Source organism: Ochlerotatus camptorhynchus, unplaced genomic scaffold (genome assembly GCF_037179485.1).
Source record: "Ochlerotatus camptorhynchus isolate MF236.1 unplaced genomic scaffold, CSIRO-AGI_Acam_v1.1 ptg000577l, whole genome shotgun sequence".
NCBI lineage: Eukaryota > Metazoa > Arthropoda > Insecta > Diptera > Culicidae > Ochlerotatus > Ochlerotatus camptorhynchus.
Genome location: NW_027041058.1, coordinates 4843479 through 4869330, shown reverse-complemented (window position 1 = coordinate 4869330; position 25852 = coordinate 4843479). Strand labels below are relative to the sequence as shown.

The 25852-nt window shown below is 39.5% G+C and overlaps 1 protein-coding gene across 1 annotated transcript in view; it reads left to right on the top strand.

Annotated features, from left to right (window-relative positions):
• Window positions 1-348: 348 nt before the first annotated feature.
• Window positions 349-25852, top strand: part of LOC135713798 (uncharacterized) — a 46496-nt gene continuing 20992 nt past the window's right edge. The window contains exons 1-2 of the mRNA XM_065237031.1: window positions 349-446; window positions 14050-14329. Coding sequence (XP_065093103.1) covers window positions 349-446; window positions 14050-14329 — 378 coding nt within the window. The remainder of the gene's footprint in view (window positions 447-14049; window positions 14330-25852) is intronic.

Sequence of the window (25852 nt, the reverse complement as noted above, 5' to 3'; positions counted from 1 at the left end):
TTTGTTTTCTTCGATTTTGGCTCAATGTCACCCCATCTTACGGTACATGAAAGTTGATTAATCACGTTGATTAGTTGAATAACACTGAAAGGCCAACTTTACTTCAATGAAAGACAATGCATCACATTTTCCATTATATTCCAGTCGATCAACAGAGAAAGTTTCGAAGTTAGTATTCATCACATACTAATTATCCTATCTTGTTTGGTTGTCTTGCTACATCTTCGGAACCGCGCGAAAACGATACAACTGGTCGGAAACAGCTTGCAATGGCGCTCAACCATACAAAACAACTTCACGGAACTGCGGAGGTAAACAAGCGAATAAACGACTTATCGAAGTGCGAAGATGCTAAACTGTCGTCAGTCACACGCGGGTCGCCATCCAATCATTTCGTACGAATACCTACAAGCTGTTTCGCAACAGACTGTCAATTGCAAGCGCAGGTATATTTCATCTGACTTTATGGTCATCTTGAGTGTTTTAATTGTACCTCGGTGCCTCGATAATCGTGGAAGATTTACGGAAAAAATATTATGATTGACAGCTGCTTATTTCACCGGTTCCACTGCTATTAAGCTGTTTCACCCAAGCCGATTGAAGATTCTGCATCTTTGTTTTGAGCCATCTTCCTGTATTGTACAGGTTGGCAAACACTCTGTTGGAACTGCGGAAATTAACTTGATTTGATTTTCGATCCAGACACGCAAGCACGAACTTCAAAGATGAGCTCCACTTGAGAAACTGTATCGTGTCTAATTTCTGGCTGCATTCATCCGAATTGAATCTGGTAAAAACTGCCAAACACGTAATCACTCACAGTATGCATCGTTTTTTTTAAGCTCGTGTTTTTGTACATTTGCGATGGTTTGCTTTTTTTCTGTTCCAATCCACGTGCAGTGCTTTGAGGTAAATAATCTTAAGCGATGAAGTAATTTCACATGGTCCCGAGCGAAGATTTAGTATAATTTACCATTGGTTGTTGTGTTGTTGCTTGAGATTATCAAGAGTGATTTTACCTGTAAATGGAAACAGACGAAAAGCGTTAGACATTAATGCCAGAATTTAAGATTTGTGAGATGGAATTAGGGGTGGTGTACCAGTTATAGCCCATAGAGTTAATTTAACGTAGTGCTATAGCTGTTACCATTGCGTGTATGGGATAGTGCAACAACTAGCCATAACTGGTACATCTGCTCTTCGTGAAGTATACATTTTAATATCACTGGCTAAGGCTCGTTCCAGTACCGCAACAAAGTACAAATCCAGGTGTGATCCACAAAACTCAAATTATGTTATTCCCGTTTATAGGAAAAACACATTGCTTGCGGAGACAGCGGTAATTAGTTCCCCATCGTTCAAAGATCTGGATATCACAATCAACTTTTGAACATTAGTCCTAAGTTGTTGACTTTCTTGATTAAAATTAATTTCGTTTCCTTCGATTGCAATTAGGTGATTCAAGATAAATATCGTTTGCAAAGCTTGCCAGGGAATTTCTCCAAGACGGTTTTGAAATTTTACTTAAATCTTCGTTGCATCGTCATACTAAATCCAACGTAAGAAGCACTCGCGCTCTTCAGCATTACATAACTTATCCCATTGGTCCAAATATTTGCATATTCCATAAGTTCATAAAGCACAATTAAATAAATTATCCAGGCCAAAACATAAAACAATATTTGTATCCCAACCGGCCCTCAAATAAATCATCAAACGCAACAGGAAACTGAATGGTTTATTAAGCAATCCCATAGACCTACTAGACTATCCGGTTCATTTGCGTCAACTATGTAGTTAGCGGTTACCAAAACCATCTTGGTGAAAGTATATATTAAGCATTGGCCATTACCAACATTATTACCGATCAAAACACCGCCTTTTCCCATAGCACTAACCCGTCAATTGCTCCTCTCAGTAACCGGAGCGGAAACATACCAAGGTGTTAATGAAGAGTAGGTATTTCGAAGCAGGAATCGAACGAGGATTACTTAATCACCCCAAAACGCTAGAGGAGTACGCCACTCACGATCGAGGACCACAACGCTGCTGCCGTCACCGCCATCCGCCGAATGCCCTGTCAGCTGATGCTGCCGTCATGGATACCCCTTTTCAGTTTGCTCACTCGCATGCCAGGCTGTGAGCAAAGAGTCAATGGAAGTCAGTCACGTTTCAAGGTAGGTTGCCTACTTTTTATGGAGCTGATTTAAGGCGTGAATAAAGGCAACGTCAGCCGAATTGAGCGACGAATATGGTTAACTCTTGGCATTTGAATACTATTTCGTTAAGTGGTTGCTATTGAGTGAGGAGAGTAAGGGTAAGGGGCGACATTTGTAGTTCTTGAAGGCTGTGTGTATGGGCAACGTTTGAGTACGCACAGTTCCACTTCCACTTACGATGAGCGTTTTGAAGTAGATTGTCTTGCGAATTAAATAACTTGTGTCTAAGTGAATTCTACACCCAAGCAGAAAATGTATGATTCTAGTACATATTTGCATGAAAAGTTTATTTCCTCAAATGCATTGCGTCCAGAAAAGTCATCTCGTAAATGTTTTATACACAAATATGCATTCTGAAAAAACTTGCTTATACGCTGAACTGTTTTGCAAGAGCTATACCATTACATTTATTGTATGAAGCATATGCAGAGGATGTAATAAATACAACCACACATTGAATGAGTCATTTCACTTGTTTGCGAGTCATTTACAGATAAAGTATTGTGCATTTAAAATTCACTTCAATTCACTTTTTACAGTTCAAGAAGCTTGCTTACAAGGTGTTAGAACTTTAGAGAACTTAAAATTGTGATTTTTAGATTGTGATCGCTTCGATTTTAAAACTCATGTAAATTAGCAAGTGCCTTCAGGCTGCTACACCGTAATATTTTATAGAGCACAAAACTCATATCGATGCCAACGAGAAAAATCTAGATCCATGTAAACAAGCTCACTGAAGTGTCAAAACTGTGTTCATGATCAGGGGATAAATTAAGTCTAAGAGTATTCATTTTTAGCAAAACGATACTCTGGAATATGAGTCCTTTCGATAATAGGTAAAGAAGTTCCGAAACTTTTTTTTTTCTTTTGATAATTCCGAAGCCTTGTCATTTCCCCTATAACAGTGAGTAACTTTAAAAATGACGTATCTGATTTTGTCAAAATTCAAATGTAAATTAATCAAAACTCTTAGCTAGCCCACGCAAAGTAACATAACCATCAGGTAGGGTAAAGTTTCTCGAAAATAATGGTGTTAAGGGCCATCTTAACGGTAAGGGACAGGGTCACCAAGCTGGTGAGGGCCCCTAAGAGGCTGTTTTTAAGTTATTTCTGGAACCTATAATCGCTTGATCAAATATTTACTATACTGAGCAAATTGTTCACAAGTGGTATTCAGTTAAAGGGGCCATGGAGTTATAGAGGATATCGTGCTATGGGGGTGAATTTTGGAAGGGAGGGGGAGATCGAGCCAGGGACCCTTCTCCTGCAGATCTCTCTAATGCTTATGAGAAAGTTCAAATTTATGAAGAGTTTAATTTAATTATGTTTGAATCTGAACCTGTATTTACTATGATTTATCTAATTCATCACTATTTTATCTCATACGACAGAAAAATTAGGTGAAGTGATGCTCGATATTTTTTAGCGAACTGGTAACACAACCGAAACGTTGGGCAGATATAGAACTACTGTTCTACCGCCAGACTGCATATCCGAGAATCCAATTTATAAATTACCAACAGTCGGAAAATTAACCCATAACTGAACATCTTCCTTTCATACTGTCGATGTCAATTAATTCATAACAATGCTAATGCTAAGGACCAAGGTTCTTAATGACGTTAACGCTGACGTTAACGACTAAAACCCTATTCAGGACGGCTAGTAAACGGCTGGACAATGCGTATCAATGGTACTTCGCATACCTGTTAGTATAAATTTAATAGACCTCAATTTACTCCTCTTGTCCAATAACTTATATCCGGACCTTCGTGTGGTACCGGCTGGGGTAGGAGGCATAGGAAAAATAGTGTGGTGATCGAAAGGTGGAAGCAGAACTATGACGGTTACTCTGCAGATAATATAGGTAGAACGGTAACAGATATATGAGCACGTGCAGAAGACAACAGGTCCTGGCCTCAGTCGAGGACGAGATCGATCGGTTGAAAAATAATAAACCCGCTGGTGTTGACAAACCACCAATCGAGTTATTAAATTACAGTGGTGAACGATCGGCTATAGTACTGTACTGGGAAATTACCAAGATTTTGAAGGAGGAATTATTACTGGAGTGGATCTTCTTTTAACTCGAACTGTAATTCAGCGTATATTTTGGATAATTCTGCCGGTTGAAATGGATAGATTAGCAAGCAGCAGATTTATTGTAAACAAACAAACACGTTTGCGTGACGCTGAGAAATTTCTAATAGTGCAGACGCTGCTTAGCTTGACGAGAATACGTAAATTATCTTACTTGGTTCATTGCCCCACACACTTAGAAATTATTATTTTTACACGAGACGTAATTTAGCTTTGACGTAAATCATGGAACGTAAACAAACATGGCATGTAAAATAAAGTGTCCTGAAACTGAAACATATGCAACTCGACGAAAAGTGCGTTTGATAGAATTAATTTTTTCGTCCTTTTCAACTGATTCTTATGTCAAAGGGGTCGCTTGCATGTGTCGGTCTCAGGGCACTGAAATTTACATGTCTTTTTCGTAGTGTGCAAGCGAACAAGTTTGCGAAGAGTCGTGGAATTATGAGAGGTCAATTTTTTTTGGCCATTTGACCAGGAACAAGAGTTTTAATACAATCTTAAATATCTAGATGCTACTGCAATTCACTCAGCGGTAATTTACTAATTTTATTCAAACACGTATTTCATACATGCACACTTAGAAATACCTAATTTTACACGTGACGGAATCCATCTTTGACATACAGGATGAGACGTAAACTAACATGTCATGTAAAATTAAGTGCTCCGAGACTGAAAAGTTCGGTACTCGACGAAAAGTACGTTTGATTGAGCTGAGTTTTGCGTCTATTACGACTCAATTTTATGTCAAAAATGACGCTCGTATATGTCAGTCTTAGAGCACCTAAATTTACATGAATTTTTTTAAGTGTGTGTTTCAAAGCATCAATAGAAACCTTTTATTCACGCCAAAGTCATAATCAAATACCAATAGATTGATTAATCATGAATGGCAATGAAAATGTATAACAAGTCACGACCATTCCTGGCTAGTACATTGGCGAAATTAATGTCTACTAAAATTGTACCCAAACCAACGTGAATCACGACCAACCACAGACATTTACTTTTCCATAGCCGCCGAGGAACAATAAATTAAGCCCCATTCAATCGCCAACAACTTCGAAACGCCAAATGGCCATATAATGACCCATCATAAGTGAATATTGTCGCAAGTGGTTGGGATAATACAGCAGACATTTCGTTAGAGTACTGAATGAGCAAATAAGTTGGGGAATGCAATTAGCAGTGACATTCAGTGGAGTGAAAAGTTTGCCGTCCTTTAACTTTCACACTCGAAAGAGAGAAAAATAAAAACTACAGCAAAAATTCAATATCAGAAAGGTCACTGCGGTAGTTAATCACATGAAAAATGCATAGTCGCAACCACAGTGGTGCACAAAAATCATGATAAGCATTTTTGAAACCTCACTCCACGCGGGCCTGTGCTGCTGTGAGGCAACTTTTTCACGTCGCTACAATCGGTTCCGGTCAATAAACGCTTGATGTGAAAAGCGAAAACTTGCAACGACCGGCGCAGCGTACAGACAGAGCCGAGACCCGCCTCCGGAGACGACCAGTCACTGGCTGTGCAGGGAAGTCCTCTTTCCTCACATTCAAGAGACCCCCGATGGATGACTGTCGCAGACTTTCTCGAGCGGTTTGTCCAGCACTACTGAATCGACAAACAGGTGAAAGGCTGGTTTGACGGTTTGGGGTGCGGTTCCACTTCACCTGATTTCATACCGGTAACTTTCATTCGAACTTGATGAGAGGCGATCAACGGCTAAATCACGGTGACATGATGTTTGCTTTCCGAGTGCCACCCTACCGGGAGAAACACGCCTGCCATAGTGAGCGATGACATTGCCGAGTAAACCAATACCGATGGCCTTGTGGTAATTAGATGTTTTTGTTACTATTGATGGACTAGTCAATTATTTGTAACTCAGTTCACATTCGATACACTACACAGCAAAAAATTAATTTTGATATCACATCAAAGTGGATGCACTTCAATCGTTTCAAAAATATGGTCTAATATTACTTGCCATAAAAGACAAAATTATCATTAATGCAGTGCATGAACTGACAGTACGCTGCTTTTATAGTACTGCACTTGTTTATTTTTGTGGCCATAAAAATTACATGAGATTTTCAACATGATTGAAGTGCATCCTATTGGATACAATATTAAAATTAATTTTTTGCTGTGTAACAGAAGCAAGGACTGGTCCACTTCAAGGCACTAAAGTACGTATATATCATTTGCTCGTATAATTTTGGGATACTGTATCCAATGCATTTTAGAACGGTATGCATTTTATAGGTTTTCTTTTTCATTGGTCATTTTATGCATTGTATGAACGTACCATCATATCTTGAGATTAGTTCAAACTATTGCCACTGGTTCTTAAATGTATGTTAGTAAATGAATTGATAAACAAGAAACCTCTACTAAATCCGAGTTTACAAGAAAAATATTGAGTATTTTGAATAGTCAACCTAGAAGTTCACACTGGAAGTACAAAAGATTTTACACATAAAATAATCAAAATGTCCTTAAAACGCAAAAAAAAACGTTAAAGAGATAAAAGGGGAAAAAATGTCAAAAGGTTTTAAATGGTAATCAGCGCTCAAACGCCAAAAATACCGTATAAACACGAAAATTTCCTGAAAATGTAAATTTTTTTTTTTTTACACTAAATAGCGATAATTTCCGCTCAACTTTCGTCACTGAAGATTTCCAAGCAATTATCAGGCGAGAATCTAGAGACACGCAATAACATTTAGCTCTGACGCAGGCAACGACTGTAAATAAATCAATTCCATAAACTACTACATTAACAATAATAATTACACACTGGTTGTAGTACAAGTACTTGTACTTGTTCTTATGATCTATTTATTTATTTTATTTATTTATTTATTTATTTCATCAACCGATGTAGACTAGTAAAAATACATATACAAATTTGGTTTTCTTAAGAACATTAAAAAAATATTGCCTACTATTCTATTTTAACTTCATACGAGTTATGATTCCGTATGGAGTTAAAATAGAGCATTTCTAGCTCAAATCGTTAAAAAAAATGTCAATTTTGTCTCGACCCCTTCTGATTTGAATGAAACATTACTCGCGTGTTCGCTGCTACTAATGGTTGCATTTTTCATTTAAATATGATTTTTTCCTCCAGAGTAACTTTTGAAAAGGGCGTATAAAAAAATGGATTATTTTTTTTTCAAAAAATCATAACTTGAAAACTATTGATCTGATTAAAACGGCATATGAGAAGAAGTTTTAGGTAATTAAATTATCTTTGCACTGCAAAAATACACTGTAAGAAAAAACTTCGTAAATTAGTATTTAAAAAACGTAAAACGATGATTATCTCAAAACACCCCCCCTTCGATATTTATAATTTTTTTTTTTCAAAAAAACTGAAATAATGCCCTAATATTTGGTGAAAAGTTTATGCTGGTAACTTTCTTAAAAATAAAGCTATAATTTTTTAAATTTTTGTTGATTTTTACAAATTGATAAAAATGCATATTTTTTTATAAAATAATAATTTATTTGGATTCTACGCATAAATTTCAATAACTTTGCATATAAAAACTTTTTTCCTAAGTCCAGCCGTTCTCAAGTTAATGCGAATTAAAAAAATATAATTAAAACAATTTTCAACATATTAGGCCATTTTCAAATGTTCGTCGAGATGTCCAGCAACGAGATTTTATTTCATGATTGTATATTAAAAACCAAACAATTCATTCTCAGATATGGTAGCTGTCAGACTTACCCGTTTCTATCTAGAGGCAGCGGAAGTGAAGCACGTTGATGTGGTCAAATGAAAGATTTGTTGAGATAAGAAACAGTATATATTTATTAATTTAATTTACAACTCATATTATTTGAATACATTGAATAATTTGGGTGTATCGTTTGAATTAGAGAATATTTTTACTGCAATTTGGTTGTTTGAAACTGGAATATAGCAATGATATTTTCGAGTTCCAGGAATTGGTTTCACTTTCTTAAAAATTGGATCAAATTCCGTGTCAGCCTTTTTGTATTCTTCCGTAGAAACATAACAAAATGACATTTTTGTTTGAAGATCTTCTTTACGACTATTTGCCCAGTCGTACAGTTGTTTAGGGTTCGTTATAGGGTGCTCGTGTTGCTTTGCTAAACTTGCTCTGGTTGCCATTCTCTTAAGGGTACCGCCAATCGCATCACAAGGACCTTTGCCGTGTGAAGTTGCAAAAAAATGCCATTCCATTTCTACATTATGCTTATCTTTAAATCCACAAAGGCTAGCAATTTTTTTTATGTTTTTGTATTGTGATGCTGCTCTATCTAACATAAAAATACACTTTTGGACTGTTATTTGCGACTTTAAAAATTCTAATAATTTTGAGATAAACAACTGAACTGCTACTGTGTCATGCTTTGAAATTGATTTAGGTAGAGGTTTACAACACTTGAAATTGTTATCCATCGTAAAAAACTACTTGCTTTTTAACTTGAAACGCTAAGAGAGATGAACTGAATGGAACAGGTGAAGAACTTGACTTAAATGATCTTTATTTCTTGTATTGTGTGGTTTACATGTATACCTTATCAAGTGACACAGATGCGTCTTTTCAGCTTTAGTTCCTTTTCAATTAAAATTATTATTAATTACAGTTCCTAGTCCTATCAGGCCTGTTTTAAGAATGACCACCTTGGTGGGATTGGTTTGTTTAAAATTTGAAAAAAGGAGACTACTTATAACTACTATTTACAACTACAACTAACCTACAACTACTATATACATGTTCTGATAAAATACATTTTTGTGCAAATTTAGTCTTAATTTCGTTAATTCGGGAATCTATTTTGGCAATGCCTGCCTCTTCATGTAAATTTGTTATTCTAGTGTCGAAAGGACGATCAAGTACCATCCTCAGCACTCTATTCTGAGTGACCTGAATTTTGTTCCTGTGAGTCTGTGCACATGATTCCCACACCGGAGCTGCGTAGAAGATCGCAGGTGCTATGATTTGTTTGTAGACAGCCAGTTTGTTCACCCTTGAGAGGCGGGATCTGCGGCAAATCAGCGGATACAGAACAGGTGAAGAACGTCCCAATATATATATATATATATATATATATATATATATATATATATATATATATATATATATATATATATATATGTAGCAGAATAATTACAATGTTGACATTATACCTATCTTCATTAGGTACAATTGATTATAGCAAACTTTTTAAAGTGTGAGTGTAAGAAGCCTCCACGGGGTGCTCTTAAGGCACAATATGGTATACGTCAGAGAAGTACCTAGAGAATTTATCTCAATTCAGGTTTAATAACATATTTGTTTACCTGTTAATGTTTTGAGCCTCTGTTATGACATACACAATTCTATCCAGGTATACAACTAATAGAGGACAGAAAAAAGGCACATGAGTGGGTTTGTTGATTATTTGGGTATATTTGAGAGTATTTACTTATAAACTTGTTTCTTTTCTGCTGCGTCTAAATAGAAACGGGTAAGTCTGACAGCTACCATATTTGAGAATGAATTGTTTGTTTTTTTAATATATATTCATGGAAAAACATCTCGTTGCTGGACATCACGACTAACATTTGAAAATGGCCCAAAATGTAGAAAATTATTATAATTATTTTTTTAAATTGCATTAACTTGAGAACGGCTGGACTTAGGAAAAAAGTTTTTATATGCAAAGTTATCGAAATTTATGCGTAGAATCCAAATAAATTATTATTTTATAAAAAAATATGCATTTTCATCAATTTGTAAAAATCAACAAAAATTTAAAAAATTATAGCTTTTTTTTAAGAAAGTTACCAGCATACACTTTTCACCAAATAATAGGGCATTATTTCAGTTTTTTTGAAAAAAAAAATTATAAATATCGAAGGGGGGGTGTTTTGAGATAATCATCGTTTTACGTTTTTTAAATACTAATTTACGAAGTTTTTTCTTTCAGTGTATTTTTTCCGCAAAGATAATTTAATTACCTAAAACTTCTTTTCATATGCCGTTTTAATCAGATCAATAGTTTTCAAGTAATGATTTTTTGAAAAAAAAATAATCCATTTTTTTATACGCCCTTTTCAAAAGTTACTCTGGAGGAAAAAATCATATTTAAATGAAAAATGCAACCATAAGTAGCAGCGAACACGTGAGAAATGTTTCATTCAAATCGGAAACACTCATGACCAACCGGTTTGCGTTTTGGGCTGGAAATGCTCGGCAGCAACTTCTCCGTTGAATTCCATAGACGATGGGAGGCCGGATTCCCTGCGTTGCTCGTTCACGTAGTTCCAAAAGGATTTCGGGTGTAGCTTAAGTTTGCGCTGGATGCCTCGTTGGAAACTTGAAAATCATTCACGACTGACTCGCTGGTACATGTGATTCAGCCTCACATAATGTAGTTTCAGAGGAAGTGTGCGATACTTCGTAAATCTTCTCAATGCTGCTCTCTTGATTGACTACAACCTACGTAGCTCTCTCGTCTGCCAGGAAGGGTGAGACACTTTGTGGTGAGTCCTTTTCGGGACGTGTCTGTCAATGAAATATGCCAAGACATGTGAAAAGGTTTGCGCTGCAGCCTCAACGTCATCTGGATCAAGGATGTTCTCCCATACCATGCTAGACAATACATCTATGATGCTACGGTGGTCAGCTTTACGGAAGTCATAAGAAACCGTAGCAGGATAGTCGTCGAAATCACGCACGAGTTTGTCCTCAACAGTGACAATTAGAGAAGGGTGATGTGGAACTAGCTTAGTTAGTGCACAAGGAGCCGAGGAAATTGATGGAGCCCTGTCCTGTGTGCTTAATAATATGGTTAATATGAGAAAGCGTCACTGCGCTGTAGTTGTCGAGAAGGCTAATAGCTCCTGCGTGAAATGTAGAGCTATCAGGATCTGGGTAGAGGAATCCGCTATGAGATGGACTCCACGAAACGCCTGGCAGATTGAAGTCACCAAAAATGAAAATCTCATCAACTGGAGTGGCACTTTCGACAACTGTGTAAACTGACCGACAGTGAGTATCGATGAGTTCATTGTCGCGGGCTCGATCAGGTGGAATGTACAGTGCGCATAGAAATAGTGTGCGATCACCCAGATTGATGGCTGTCCAAACCTGCTCCACATAGTTCCATGAATCGTTCTCGATGGCCTTTGCCTCCAACCCGCTACGGACAGCTACAAGGACACCTCCACCAGTAGATTTACGGCTGTTGTTAGGATTCCGATCGCAACGAAAGACCTCGTAGTCAGGACCGAAGACTTGACTGGAAAGCGTTCGATAATCACGTTTCGCACAGGACAATAATATCGTAGCAACGATCCGATACAGCTAGGCAGTACTCTTCAACATCAGAATTCATTCCACCGGCGTTTTGGTAGAAGATCACGACGTCCTGCTTGCGGCAAGGAATCGAACGACTGCTCTCCCTGGAAATCACAGATACATCAGGCAATAACTGACCATCATCAAGTCTCATTGGATACTCGCCATAGTGAGTGGGTTGGAAGACCCCCTCTTCACATCCGACAGCAGGTCCGGAACGACTATGATGAACGAAGGCTGCTGATGGCTTGGGGGCTTCCATGGGGCTTTCTACGGCGCGTTCCGGGTTGCCAGGATTGGGAGTTACAGAGGCATCATCACAATGACTAACATAGTCGGAATTGCTGAAAATTTGATCGGCGTCAGGCAGTGAATAGTCAATATATTGATTGTACTTGCTTGTAGAGGCAAGGTGGAAGACTCCTGATTCATATCCAGCCACAGGTCCAGGACGACTATGCTGAACGCTGGCGGGAATCGGCACGACTGGGCTGGAGTAATCAGGAGCTTCCAAAGAGCGGTCTATTGTGCGTCCCGGAGATGAATTAGGATTGTTCGAACAGTAAAGCGGATGTTGTGAATGAGCAGTATCAGATGTGCTTCTCAACTGGAAACAGCCGGCAGGTGCTTGAAGCGTTGCACTGGAACACGGAAACTGATCGGGCAAATGACTGTAACTAATGTATGCATACTTGCCTGAAGACGATGCTTGGGAGACCCCACCACCGAATTTAGATAAATCTACAGCTGTTCTAACTAATGCTTTAAAAACGTGTAAAAATCAATAAGTTGAGCAAAAGTTTGTTGCTTTGTAAAACTCGAACAGCTGGTACAATTTGGATCTTTTGCGTCTTAAACAAATCTAGATAGAGCTGGAATTAGGGCGTAACAGCTTTTGTAAACAATGACTTCTATCGATGATTTCTAGAAACTCAAGGCACGCCCACGCAGACCAACATAACTATCGGATAGGGGAAGTCTTTCCCTACCCAATGAGGAGGTTGGTTTGCGTGGGCGAGCCTTGAATTTCTAGAAATCATCGATTGAAGTTATTGTTTACAAAAGCTGTTAGGCCTTAATTCCAGCTCTATCTAGAAATGGTACAAAACATTTTGTAGATCAAATAGTGACAATCATTGGAAGAGGTACAGAATCGTGCGAAATAAATATTCACAATCGATATATAAACTCATGCCACAAATTTGGAAGGAATCGTTAGTGGTTCCTATTCAAAAAGTTGCTGGAACGAATAAAGCCGAAGAGTTTCATCAAATCAACATGTTGCACACATTAGAGAAAATGTTAGAACTTGTTTGTGGAAGGCCAGCAGTTGGAGTATTTAAATAGTAATAGTTTGTTGATATCAGAATAATCGAGATATCGAGAAAGTCATTCTTGTGAACCCACGTTGAATTTGGTATTAGTGAAGTGGAAAGATAAATTGGATCGTAAAGACACAGTTGTTGCTGTTTTTTTGGATTTAAAAAACGCGTTTGAAACAGTTTCTAGGCCCTTATTGTTACGATCAATCTAGCGCTTTGCAATTACGAATACTGCATATAAATGGATTGACAGTTATTTGTGTGACAGGACTCAACGGACTTTTTTTTTAATGATACTGTTTCAAGCCCCGTGGGGAATAACCTTGGAGTGCCCCATGGCAGTGTATTAGGGCCCCTTTTATTTATTATGTATATTAATGACTTGCGATGTGTTTACAATTTTGCGACATTAATCTTTTTGCAGATGCAGCTAAGGATTTAGATGAAGCCGTTTTGCACATGAATGAAGATTTGCATTCTCTAAGTAGATGGTTGAATTGCAATTGTGATTGAATATAAGTAAAACTAAATTCATGGTAATTTCGCGGAATCGAGTAAATGATAACGTCTCTGTTGTAATTGATGATGAGAATGTTGATCGCGTGTGGGAGATTAAATATCTTGGCGTGATTATAGATGACAAACTTAAGTTCAACTCTCACATTGACAATGTCATCAAGAAAATTGCCAAAGAAGTATGGAATTCTATGTCGAATGAAAAACGATTTAACTATTGCCATTAAAATACAGCTATAGAAATCAATCATCTCTCCTCATCTAGACTTTTGCCCTTCCATTTTATTTCTAGAGAATGGAACACAAATACCGAGATTATGGCACTTGCACAATAAAATAATGCCGCTTGATTTTGAGATGCAATAGATTAACTTCCTCAACTTTGATACTAGACGCTTTAAAATGGTTGTCGGTGTAGCAAATAACTGTATATTTGACTATGATGTTCGAAAATTCGATCATAGCAAAAGTTTCGCATCACTATCTTTTCTTGAATCACATAAAAAGGTCATCCCAAATAAACAAAGATAATCCCACTTTTCAATCCCTTTCCACCCAAGTATCGAATCAAGCGAACACATCAAGAAAGCCCTAAAGCAGGGCAAGGACTCCCGCATCAACATCAAGATCTTCCTCGGCCAAACCGTTCAGCAGGATTCATCCGACACTGGACACAGCGACACGGAATGTTCCCCAAGCCTTCGAAATCAGCCCCATCATCCTTCTTCACAATCACCACAACCACCACCACAACAGCAACAACAACAACAGCAACAACAACAACAACAGGAACAACCGCAAGAGCAGCAAGGCAATCAAAAGGTGGAAGCGGAAAATTCGGTAAGTTTTTCACTTTGCTTATTTGTTGTCCCTTGGAATCGATCTAGGACTGCAATCAAAGTATTTAACTATCGACCAACAATCGAAAAGGGCCTAATCAGCTACTGTAAACAAACTTGTAATGGCCTTTTCACGCAAACCGAAGCTTACCTATGCAAACGAACAACACCAATGGGTGGGGAAAATTCGCCCCAGCCTGATGGTGTTGTTGATTTGTGTAGGCGAGATTCGGTTCGCGCAAAAAGGGCGTTTCAATTTGTGTTTACAAAACCGAAAGGCCCTTTTCAATTGTAGGTTGAAAAAAGGGGTCAACCTGAGCGAGTTCGAGCAGGGTAGTTCGATGTGGGAAAAACCCACATTTCGGCACACATACCACAACAAAACACCGATCCCAGTAGGCAGTGGATTGTGAAAACATGGGCAGTCACGCACGCTAGTCAAGTCAGGCCCGTTGTCAGCGGTTACTTTGTGTTACACGTGTATACAGGTAAGGGATTGTCCGTAAGCTACGTATTTAGATAACATTTTTTTCCAAATGTTCTATGAACCGTCGACACTTGCGAAACCTTTGCACCTTAAATGTCTACGTGGTTTATGGACGGTCCCTAATTATTTGAACGAAAAAAAAAATCCTTCCTTGATAGTGGAAGTTGAAGGAGCGGAGGCCAAAAACAAACTTTCGAGACAATAAAACTGGGGCATCATTGACGCTTTGTGTGGCACTCACCTGCCCCCGCAGCTGTTCAGTTCAGTGTGGGTGAAAAATCAGAAGAGTAATTTCGGAAGTTGCTAACGATCGCCGTAAAACGAACTTTCATTGGCTCTGTTGAAGCGAGGCAGGTTGAGCTGTTGAATGAAGCTTTCAGTTGCCCTACCGTGCGTCTCCTTTAGACTGTCTTTTTTTGTGGATTCTTGGATTTTGATCCTAGGACACACGAAGCATTTCTCAAAGTCATGTTTATGATTTTATTTTGATGACTGCAGAAACTATACAATTTGCCAGGGCATTAAACAGGTTATTGGAATATTCAAAGAAGATAGGTAAATAGTAGTAAAAGAAAGCTTACTGTAGTGCTAGCGACAATGTAAACCAAATGTATGTATTACCTCAAAACACCCCAACGCCGTGGCACGATCTGAATGTTTCAGCCTCGTGCTCAAAATCCATTTTTCGCCATCAAACTAGCGTGAGAAACAGATCCTACACCTACCTACCTACGTCTACAGCGCATCATTTACATCGCTACATTTGAGTTGGAAATCCCCGTGAATCAATTCTGTAACACACTAACTTTGGTGAACAATTCCCAGATTCAAGTGTCGAATATCGCTCAAAACATGGCGCGCTGACAGCTCTGCGAAAGTCATGTTCGATTACATTGCATGGCGGCTTCTGACGGCTTCGGTGATGGTGGTGGTGGTGGTGTTGGTGCAGCTGGGACAATAACTAAGCAGCAATACAACAGCACTGCAACAAACCGTCAACTTGCACACAGCAGCGGCGTGGGTGTTTGGCGAACAATTGAATCGAAGCGCATTGCAAACAAGGTAGTAAAAAACAATTTGTTTTGTTTTTCGGGTGGTGTGATGGACACTTGACACTGCGAAGTGTTGAACCTTGTTCGTGGCTTCATGTTTGTGAATTTTATGTGTTGTTTTCTGATTTAACCTTTCACGATTTTCACGCCAACTGACGACTTAAAATTGCCGATAAGGAGAGTTACTGTAGTAGTTGCTATAACAGAGTTCCAAGGGGAATTTGAACCGAAGAAACGTGTTCAACTTTTTGGCTCAGCTCTGGTACTCTCTTCTGTCCCAAGCTAATCGATGCACTCCTCGAATCAATTGGAAATCCACGAACCCCTCATTTCATCTGTCAAACTTTCATAGCGAATCAAAACAAACACAGTGTAGTACGAGAATTTCGACTAGAATGGGGTACGTCAATCGATTTGCTTGGGACCAATAGGCTAGTCAAGTAGTGAGCCAATTTAAAATCGTTAGTTTCCACCGGTTGGTTTTACTGAGATCTCAGCAAACATTTAATTTGTTTGCTGAGATTCAGCTAAGCATTATCCGAAGGGAGCGACTCTATCTAAGATACAGGGGAAAAAATGCTTTGCTGATGCGCGCACGCTTATTAGATAGAAGGAAGATTGATGAAGATTTCCTTGGTGAAGATTTTTCGTAGATTGATTCGCTATCGTCAGATTTTTTGACGATCTTAAATTGAGATTTTGTCGCACCCCACGACATTATCCGAGACTCAGCAATCAAATGTCACTTTTACTGATATCTCAGTGAAATTTATTTTTGCCGAGATTTGCACAGCCGAGCTCGGTAGAAAAAACTACGTGTGCAGATAGTATAAGCACACTTTCAACTACCCCGCCATTTCTATCCCGATGATGTTTATCAGCTGTTCATCGATGTGTGTCGTTGTTTACGAATTCCACGGAAAAGTGCAAACAGATCGTGCACTATTCCCAACCTCAGTAAGGAAGCTGGTGAAAGTAGAGGAAGTAGGTATCGGAGCAGCCCAAACCGCCATCCGGAAGTTCGGTGAAGAAGTTACCTTAAAGGACACATCGATGTCGGTGGACCGAAAACTGGACCGGAAGATCACCCAAGCTGTCAATAAAAAAAAGTGCCTCTGTTCGAGATTTGGCCAAAAACTGAGAACATCGAAGAGTAACGTACCACGTGCCAAGGCAAGCAAAGGGTTGAAAACGTTCAAGAAGCAGAAGAAGCCGAAACGGAGTCAGATACGCATCCGTCAAACCGAGTGCTCTGAAGCTATACGATAGCCTGCTGTGTGGAAATTTAGTCAAATTTGATTACAAGACGCATCCGGGAGACCAATATTACACTGTCTGTGATGGTCAGGAAGTTGACGATGCCGATCAGTCAATTTTTAACGAAAATGGTTCGGCAAGCGATTTGTGAGTGTGGCAAGTTGTCATAGCCATTTGTAACGAAGGAGCACTGAAATTTACGTTCAGGAGTGTTTGAATCGGCGTCTGCGGTCCATGATCCGTCAACATGATCGCCCAGTACTGTTTTGGTCCAACTTGATGTCAATGCATTACTCGAAAGACACGGTAGCTTGGTACAAACCAAATAAAGTGCAATACGTGCCAAAAGAGATGAATCCTCCGAATTGTCCGGAGGCCTGCTCAATCAAAACTTTTTAGGCCCTTTCCAAAGGATATCTACGGAAACACTTTAAGGCAGTGAAATCAATCGAATAATGTGAAAAATCCTGAACAAAAATGGCCAAAATTATCACCAAGGGATCTGTGCTGAAGCTCATGGGCAGCGTCAGATCAAAAGTTCGCTCCTTGACATACGATCAAAGGAACTGCGGATTATTTTCATCCAATTGAAAGAGAACACTATAGAGAACATATATATGAAATAAAAATTTGAGTTCTTTATCATAACGTTGTTCTATTTCAATAATAAACTGTACCTAAACTTTCTGGGACACCTTATACCAGGAGAGCTTGAATTTTTTGATTTAAATTTAACCTATTATTTAAGTGACCGTATGTTAAGGTATACTGCTATTTTTCCGGTTTTTCCACAGAATTCCTGGTTATTTCCAGGATTCCCTGGTTTTACCGGTTGGCTGGCCACTAGACTGATGCAAAATTCGAAATTTTCGCTCCACAGTGCTCAAATGGTTCCAAATTGGGCCCTGATTAGCCTCCCAAAATATGAACTCATTTAGTGAGAAACTGACTTGACACAAACCATTTGAAGTTTCTATGCGAATTACTATGAAGAAACCATAATTTCGGTTCATAACGATCGCAAAATTCACCAGTTCACTCTACTTTAAAAAATGATAGCTGAGATTATTAAAAACTTTCTCAGCTACAACTTTGTTGAAGACCACTTTTCGATCAAATGTAAGGAACAAAAATTATTAATGATTCAAGTCACTGATGGCTTATTATTATGCTCAATCTACTGTTCAGCAGGCAACAATGCTGTTTATGGCGCGTAGAATGGAGGACAAAAATCATGGCTACTATGTCACACTGCAGAATACAGTGTTGCCCACAATACAGTTGCTTAATCGTGCCATAAGATTTTCAGTTTCTTAAACAATTAATTTTTTATTTTTTATTTTTATTTTTATTTTTATTTTTATTTAATACATTCATCTGACAATAAGTCTTAATGAACCAGAAGCCATAACAAATACTAAATGTATCTGGAGTTAATAATACGTCTCTGGAATTGAGCAGCAGGTTCCCCAAACTCGAACAACTCTTCAACTGTAGAAAACGTGCGAATCATACTCGTAACAGGTTCATGTTGTCCAAAAGAAGAACGGTGTGAGTCTTGACGCAATAGGAACGTTGAGCGTAGAAATCTGCTTGGCGCACGAAAGTTCAAGCAAGAGAGTAAGTGGGTAGAGTCAATTTCACCACTTAATAACTTCGCGACGAATGTTGCCTGTTGAATTTGTCGCCATCGTTGTAACGTGTCCATGCTTAGCAAGCGACATCTCTCAGCATACGGAGGTAAGTTTAGTGGATCTCTCCAAGGAAGTTGTCTTAATGCTCGACGAATGAATGTTTTTTGGATACGTTCTATTCTGATGTTCCAGGAAAGTTGGTAGAGAGTCCAAACAACAGATGCAGTCTCGATAATCGGACGAACGAGTGAACAGTACAGTGCTTTTAAACAGTACGGATCCGAAAAATCTCTTGAGATTCTTGATATAAAACCAAGCTGACGATTAGCCTTAGTGATTACCATTGAACGGTGTAAGTCAAACGTAAGTTTAGGGTCCAGCATTACACCTAGGTCGCTTACTTGTTCTACTCTTTCTAGTACAAATCCATCAATTGAGTAATCGAATACGATAGGCGTTCTTGTGCGATTAAATGTCATGACCACACATTTTGATATACTGACGGAAAGCTTGTTTAAGCGGCACCAATCAACAAATTGGTCTAACATTGCTTGGAGCTGACGGCAATCCTCGACGTTCTTGACAACAATGTATAGTTTGAGATCATCGGCGTATATGAGCACACAACCACTCGGCAAGAGGAGCGTCACATCGTTGAAGAAGATTGTGAACAGCAATGGTCCTAAATTGCTGCCCTGGGGAACACCGGAGGTTGCAGCAAATGGTGATGAAGTGCACGAACCCAGCTTGACACGAAGTGTTCTGTTGGAAAGATATGATTTCAGCCAATCAACCAAACCATCCGAAATTCCCAGGCGAGACATTTTTCGAAGAAGAATACCATGATCGATGCAATCGAATGCCGCTTTCAGATCGGTATAAACGGTATCAACTTGAGCCCTATTTTCCAAGTGATTTATACATGTTGAGGTGAACTCCAGCAAATTTGATGTAACTGAGCGTCCTGGTATAAATCCGTGTTGCGTTGCTGAAATGTAGCTCTTGACATGAAAGAAGATAGCATCGTTCACAATGATCTCGAATAATTTTGAAGCTGCAGATAGACTTGTTATGCCACGATAATTTGTCACGTCACGTTTGTCGCCCTTCTTATGGACAGGGAACATAAAGGAATGTCTCCATATTTCGGGGAAAACTCCTTGGTGCAACGAAGCGGTAAAGATGCGAGCTAGGGGATCAGCTAAAACAGCAACACAGCGGCAAAAAATGATTGCAAGTACACCATCAGGACCCGGTGAAACAGATTTCTTCAACTTCCTAACAGCTTTAACGACATACATATTGCTAACCACAAATGTACGCAAATCGATGAGACCCTCAGGAACATTGCAATCAGCTCTTTCTACTTCACCTGCGTTGGCGGCTGAATTCGAAAAAACAGAGCTGAAGTGGCGGGAAAATAGATCACACGATTCGAGCATAGAAGTAATAAAAATAATAACAGTAATAATAATAAAAATAATAAAGTAATAACAAAAAATACGGATGAAGGAATATTCGACGATTTTCGCTTGGAGTTCACAAACTTCCAGAAGCTCTTGGGATTTCTACGTAAATTGGTCTGGACACGCAAGACATATGACTTGTATAGGGTTGAATTAAGCTTACGATAGGCGTTGCAAGCGCGATGAAAGTTGCGTTTCGTTTCAGAAGTTCGATGTCGGCGAAGTTTACGCTGCCAGGAATTTTTATCGCATTTCAAAGCCGCAGGAGAGGAGAACTCCAAGCAGGAGATAGAGGAGGTTTTCGTCTTGGAGTGTTATCGGTGAGCCAATTGCAAATTATGTTGGAAAATTGTGCTGCCATATCGTTGACGTCATTTGTTGCCAGAATACTGCTCCAATCACAGCTCATCAGGAACTCGTTGAGCATGACGAAGTCGATTTTTGAGTAGTCGAGCGTATGTTCACCAGCATCAAGGGATTCCACACGGTCAACACAATCGGATTGAGTTGGTAAGGAGAATAAAATCGGTGGATGATGCAAATCAATAGCCAGCAATGGGGACACCGCTTCGTTAACTACAATGTTGCAATCGGAATCACAGAAAACCAAATCTAGGATGCGCCCCAGGTGATTGCGAATAGAGTTGTATTGCCGGATATTCAGGAAGCTCGTTCCATCCATCAGAGCAGCACTGGCAGCAGACGTCGTGGAAGGATCAAGGTTTAAGATTCCATCATCAAGACAATCCCATGCTATGTGTGGTTGATTGTAGTCACCACAAGCAAGCAAAAGGTCACCATCTGGAGTTGCATCACGTAATTCACGAAGAGTAGCTAAATGGGCATCGATAACACCTACGTCCCGACTACGATCTGGAGGAATATATACAGCGCAAAGCACGAACCGCTTTCCGCGAATACAGGCAGACACACTTACTTGTTCCAGGTTACTACAGGTCTTTATCTCAACAGACTTGTAAACGCTGGCCACGGCAATAAGCACTCCTCCAAACTTCGCTTTCTGGCTATTACGAGCACTGCGATCGCAGCGAAATACATTAAAGTCAGTACCAAAAAGTTGCAGTGAGTTGATGCTGTCGTCAAGGCCCGTTTCTATCAATATGATGACATCGTAATTGCAATCACATACCGCTACAACCAGGTCGTCAATTTTGGTTCTTAGACCACGTACGTTTTGGAAGTAAAGCCAAACATCGTTGTCACCAGCAATTCCACAACTGTTGTCACGAGATGCCGGCGTGTAGGAATTTTCGGCGCGTCCCGACATAGGTAGGGGACGTTCAAGGCGTTGTCCATGTTGGCTGGAGGTACTCCCGGCAGAACAAGTTGGTGATCTGAGGAGGGAATCATCATCAGGCAGGAAATTATGAAAATTATGTTGATACTTACCTAGACAAGCAAGCTGGAAGACCTCTTCTCGCACATCAGACACAGGGCCGGGACGACTTCAACTGCATTCACCATTTATCGGCGCGACTGTGCTGAGTGGATAAGAGGCTTCCAAAATGCTTATTTTTGCGCGTCCCGGGGTCCATCCATCGGTTGATTTGATTTGCTGCAAACGTCGTCTGCGGTGTCACTGGCGTGGGAGTTAGATTCACACCAGATGGTCTCCGAAATTTTTGAGCCGAGTGATCTTCGAATTCACGGAATAGAACTCCTTCGGGCCAAGATGACGGATCCAAAGCTCTCTTCTTCAAAGCTGGGTCTAGACCGACTTTGAATGAAATAAAGGTCATGTTACTGGTGTCGGTTCCTTTGGCGACCAATTTCACAACATCAGGTTCATTTTCGAGTTCCAGGTTGGCTTTCACCATTTCAGAGATTGCTTCGTTGCTCACATCACGTTGGATACGGGACAAGTAGAGCCAGAATTTTGCCGCCGGTTTTTCACATGTAGGTACAGAGATGACGTTCTGACCCAACAGTTTTGAACCAGACTGACACTCAGATGTTTTAGGCACCAAAGAGTCGGATCCACGAAATCGTTTTGATGGTCGAGTTGCTTCAAGTGTTGGCCATCGGTTGACAGCAGGTGGCAGAATTGACGGGACAGGCTTTGATGACAACTGTTTAATTTCCGTCTGCAAATTCGTGATAGCTTCCGTGAGAGAAAGCAGCGGTGATTTTTCAACTGCCAAATTGGTGATGGATCGGAGGTGCGAATTCTCAAAAAGTTCCGCACATTTATCGCACATCCAAAAGAGGTTTTTCCGATGGGATGTGAAGTAACCAGACAGGGCACGAGACACTCCGGAACACGTCATGTGAAACACACTGCCACAGTATCCTCGGCAGGTCACATACTCAATGCCAGTAATTTCCAACGAGCACTTGGCACAATTTGTCTCCATACTGGCAGTTGAACGGTCAAACGCCTTTAATTAGACTTCCTTGCAGGAACAAAAGTTGGCGGTAGGACGGTGATGACAAACAAGCTCAGGATGATTGAGTGCTGTTTCAACAATAGCACGTAGGTGAAGAATGAACAAAAACAACTCTATAGCACAGCACAGCGCGGACAAAAACAGTTAAATTGTACTTCGAATAACTACTTTACGAGCACAATTTTTTAACAATAATGTCCGGATGATTAAAACGAAAAACTTGGTCAAGAAATAAATATTTTTGACTAGATAAGACACGAAAAATAACGAATAAAACTACGACTTGAAATAGCACAAGTAGCAAAGCCACACGATGCACACTGTTGAGTTAATAACTATTTAATTTGATGTTTGGCTAAAAAATGATTTCCTGCAAAGTTGTAGCTGATAAAAATTCCCATAAGAATAGCAATAGAATTTGTTAACAGTACAATATGTAAAAAGGCTAAAAGACAATGAACAAAAAGTTTTGTTTTCCCATAGTAATTTCCATATAAACTTCAAATGGTTTGTGCCAAGTCAGTTTCTTATCGAATGAGTTTAAAATTTTCTTAGGCTAATCAGGACCCAATTTGAAACCGTTTGAACACCGTAGAGCGAAAATTTCAAATTTTGCATCAGTCTACTGGCCACGCTGTAAAATAATACAATTGCAAGTGTCAAGATATGAACTGGATGTACACAGACAACTGGTTTGACACATGAAATGAATTTCAAAAAGCAAATTCCATTCGGTACGTGATAAATAAAAAAAGTCAGCGAACGAATTAGATAAATATATTGATTGGTTTTGCCTTAAATTTATGAAACGTAAAAATTAAGTCGAATGAAGTTCATATTCACTTTACTATATAATTCAATATTCTTGGTAAGGTAACTATTAGGGTGGTTTAAAATAATGATCTTGCTCGATCAAGCTCTATCGATTCTAAATAAGGTCCTGATCATTTATTTGGATGCGAACTCATACTACCCTGGCCCTTTTAAGTTTATATGGAAATTACAATCGGAAAAGTGAACGTTTTGTTCTCAATGTCCTAGCCCTTCGCCATAATAATTTACGGAAATGCTTGCTATGGCAGGAAAGAAAACCTCTACAGAGCGAACTGATTTCTACATTGCTGACAAGTCAAAGAAGACTTATTATTCAAAACATTCCTTGTCAGTTGTCCCATCGCCAGATAAACAAGCAACCCCAATAGGAAAACAAGCCTACTTCTACGGCCCAACAAACTATTCCGCTTTCCCCAAGGACATCATAATAGTTTCAATAAATTAATAACCTTCCCTCCGCCTAATATGTAGTTCCCGACCTAGATTTCAATACTTCATGCTTACGCTAGAAATCAACTCTCTACAAATGAGCATGTGCCCAACCCACCCAGAAGGATGCACAAATACGCGAACCGTTCGAATACCGTTTGATACGGAATGATATCCGCGAGCGCGGACAAAAAACAACGACTATCGGGAAGACTCTCGCCAGTATCAATCGAACGATTGCAGCTCGCTGCTGTGGTGTAACCTCGAAAAATTTGGATCATCGAAATCCAATTTTCCACAGAAGTGAGTGTAAGCGACCTACTTCCTATTCCTCTGCTAGCTGAAAGCGAAACATTTTAATTCGGAAAATTTAGCTCACTATCGGTGCGCGTGAAAACTTGAAAACAAACTTTCCGCCCGTAGCAGTAGGCGGGTGTGAGTCTAGAGCACCCTGCTGCTTGGATAAATGCTGGAAGTTGGCGCTATAATTTCCTTTTCAACGCCACCGTGTGCGACGGCAGACGAATGTATAAGCATTAGAGCCTCTCTAAATAATTATTGTGTGAAAGCAGCGAAGGTAGGAAGTGAGATTCTAACAAATCAACGCGGCTAAAGGCGCAAAAGGGATTCAACTCGAGGACATGGGAACGGAAAGTAGTAGACGAAGCAGAGTGGCAGCGGTGTGAAAACCAAAACAAAGAGCGATGTAATCGAAATGGTAGAGAAGGCGCAAACTAGCGACGTTGCATTGTATCACAGACCAGAGACCAGTTCGACTTGGAAACTCGAAAGTAGTGGTAGAGGCTGGGCTGGACGCTCGCCAGGAAGTCTTGAAAAATTTGTGGGTAACCGTGGATATTTGTGAAGCCCAGTCAAAGTGTGTGTGTGTGTGGGTGTGGGTGTGAATAGTGCGAGAATAAGTTTCTGGCTCAACTCTTGTGGTTGAGGTGGAGGTAAGTCGTCCGCGTGTCAGTCACAGTTGCAGTCATCATTCTTGTCATAATAAAGTAATTAGTTGCAGCACGGCAGACAGGAAAAGTGCAATGGTAGCTTTGCTGGTTTATGTGCAGAGATATTGCTCTGCAATTGGAATGCTAATTAAAATTCTTCAAGTGTTGGCATGTTTCGTGCAGTTGGTAGATTTTGAAGAGGGTTTACATTTCGGCAAAAGCCTACTCAGGAAGTTTAGCAGTCATGCTAGGTGGAGCGTGCACTAGTCTAAATTGTAGGTCGAATAATTTTACAAACTTTGTTAACTACTAAAACGCTGAATGTGCACTTGGTTCTTGAGAAAGAAATGTGCACGAACTGTTCTCAAATGATTCTTCTGAACAATGCTAAGTTTTTAGGATTGTCGTTTTCTTTTTGCGCATCAAATCTTCTTCATGCTTGAATTTTACATCTTAACAAGAACTATATTCCCTTTTTACAACAGGGTTTTTTCAGCACTACTACAGTTGATAGTTGAGAGCTTTCAAAGCCTGCACTATTTTTGAATTCATTCGTTCGTATTTTGTATGGCAAGCACAATGATATACTAAAGGGTGTGCATGGCATTATTAGTAAACACAGAAAACGTTGTGCTAAACATTGTGATATCTTCCGATGGCTTTCAAACAGGGTGGCTACTAAATTTCCACTTTAAAACTCTGGGTTATTTCTCCTTATTAATGAACAATATTTTTTTTAAATTTCCCGTTTTTTCGGAGCAGTCGCACCTTCAACACTTGCTGCGCCAAGCTACATTTCCGCCGGTAGTGCTGCTTCTTGGGGTTTCATCCAGTAATTTCACTACTGTTCGTATATTTATTTTAAAATCAAATCTAAAAAAGCACAAACATCAAAATGTGGTTTAAAGTGAGTAGGACTAATAACCTATGTCAATTTGATCTGTTTTGCTTCGAACTAGGAAGCTCACGAACTTCATTACCAATCCATTTACCGAAATTATCGGATT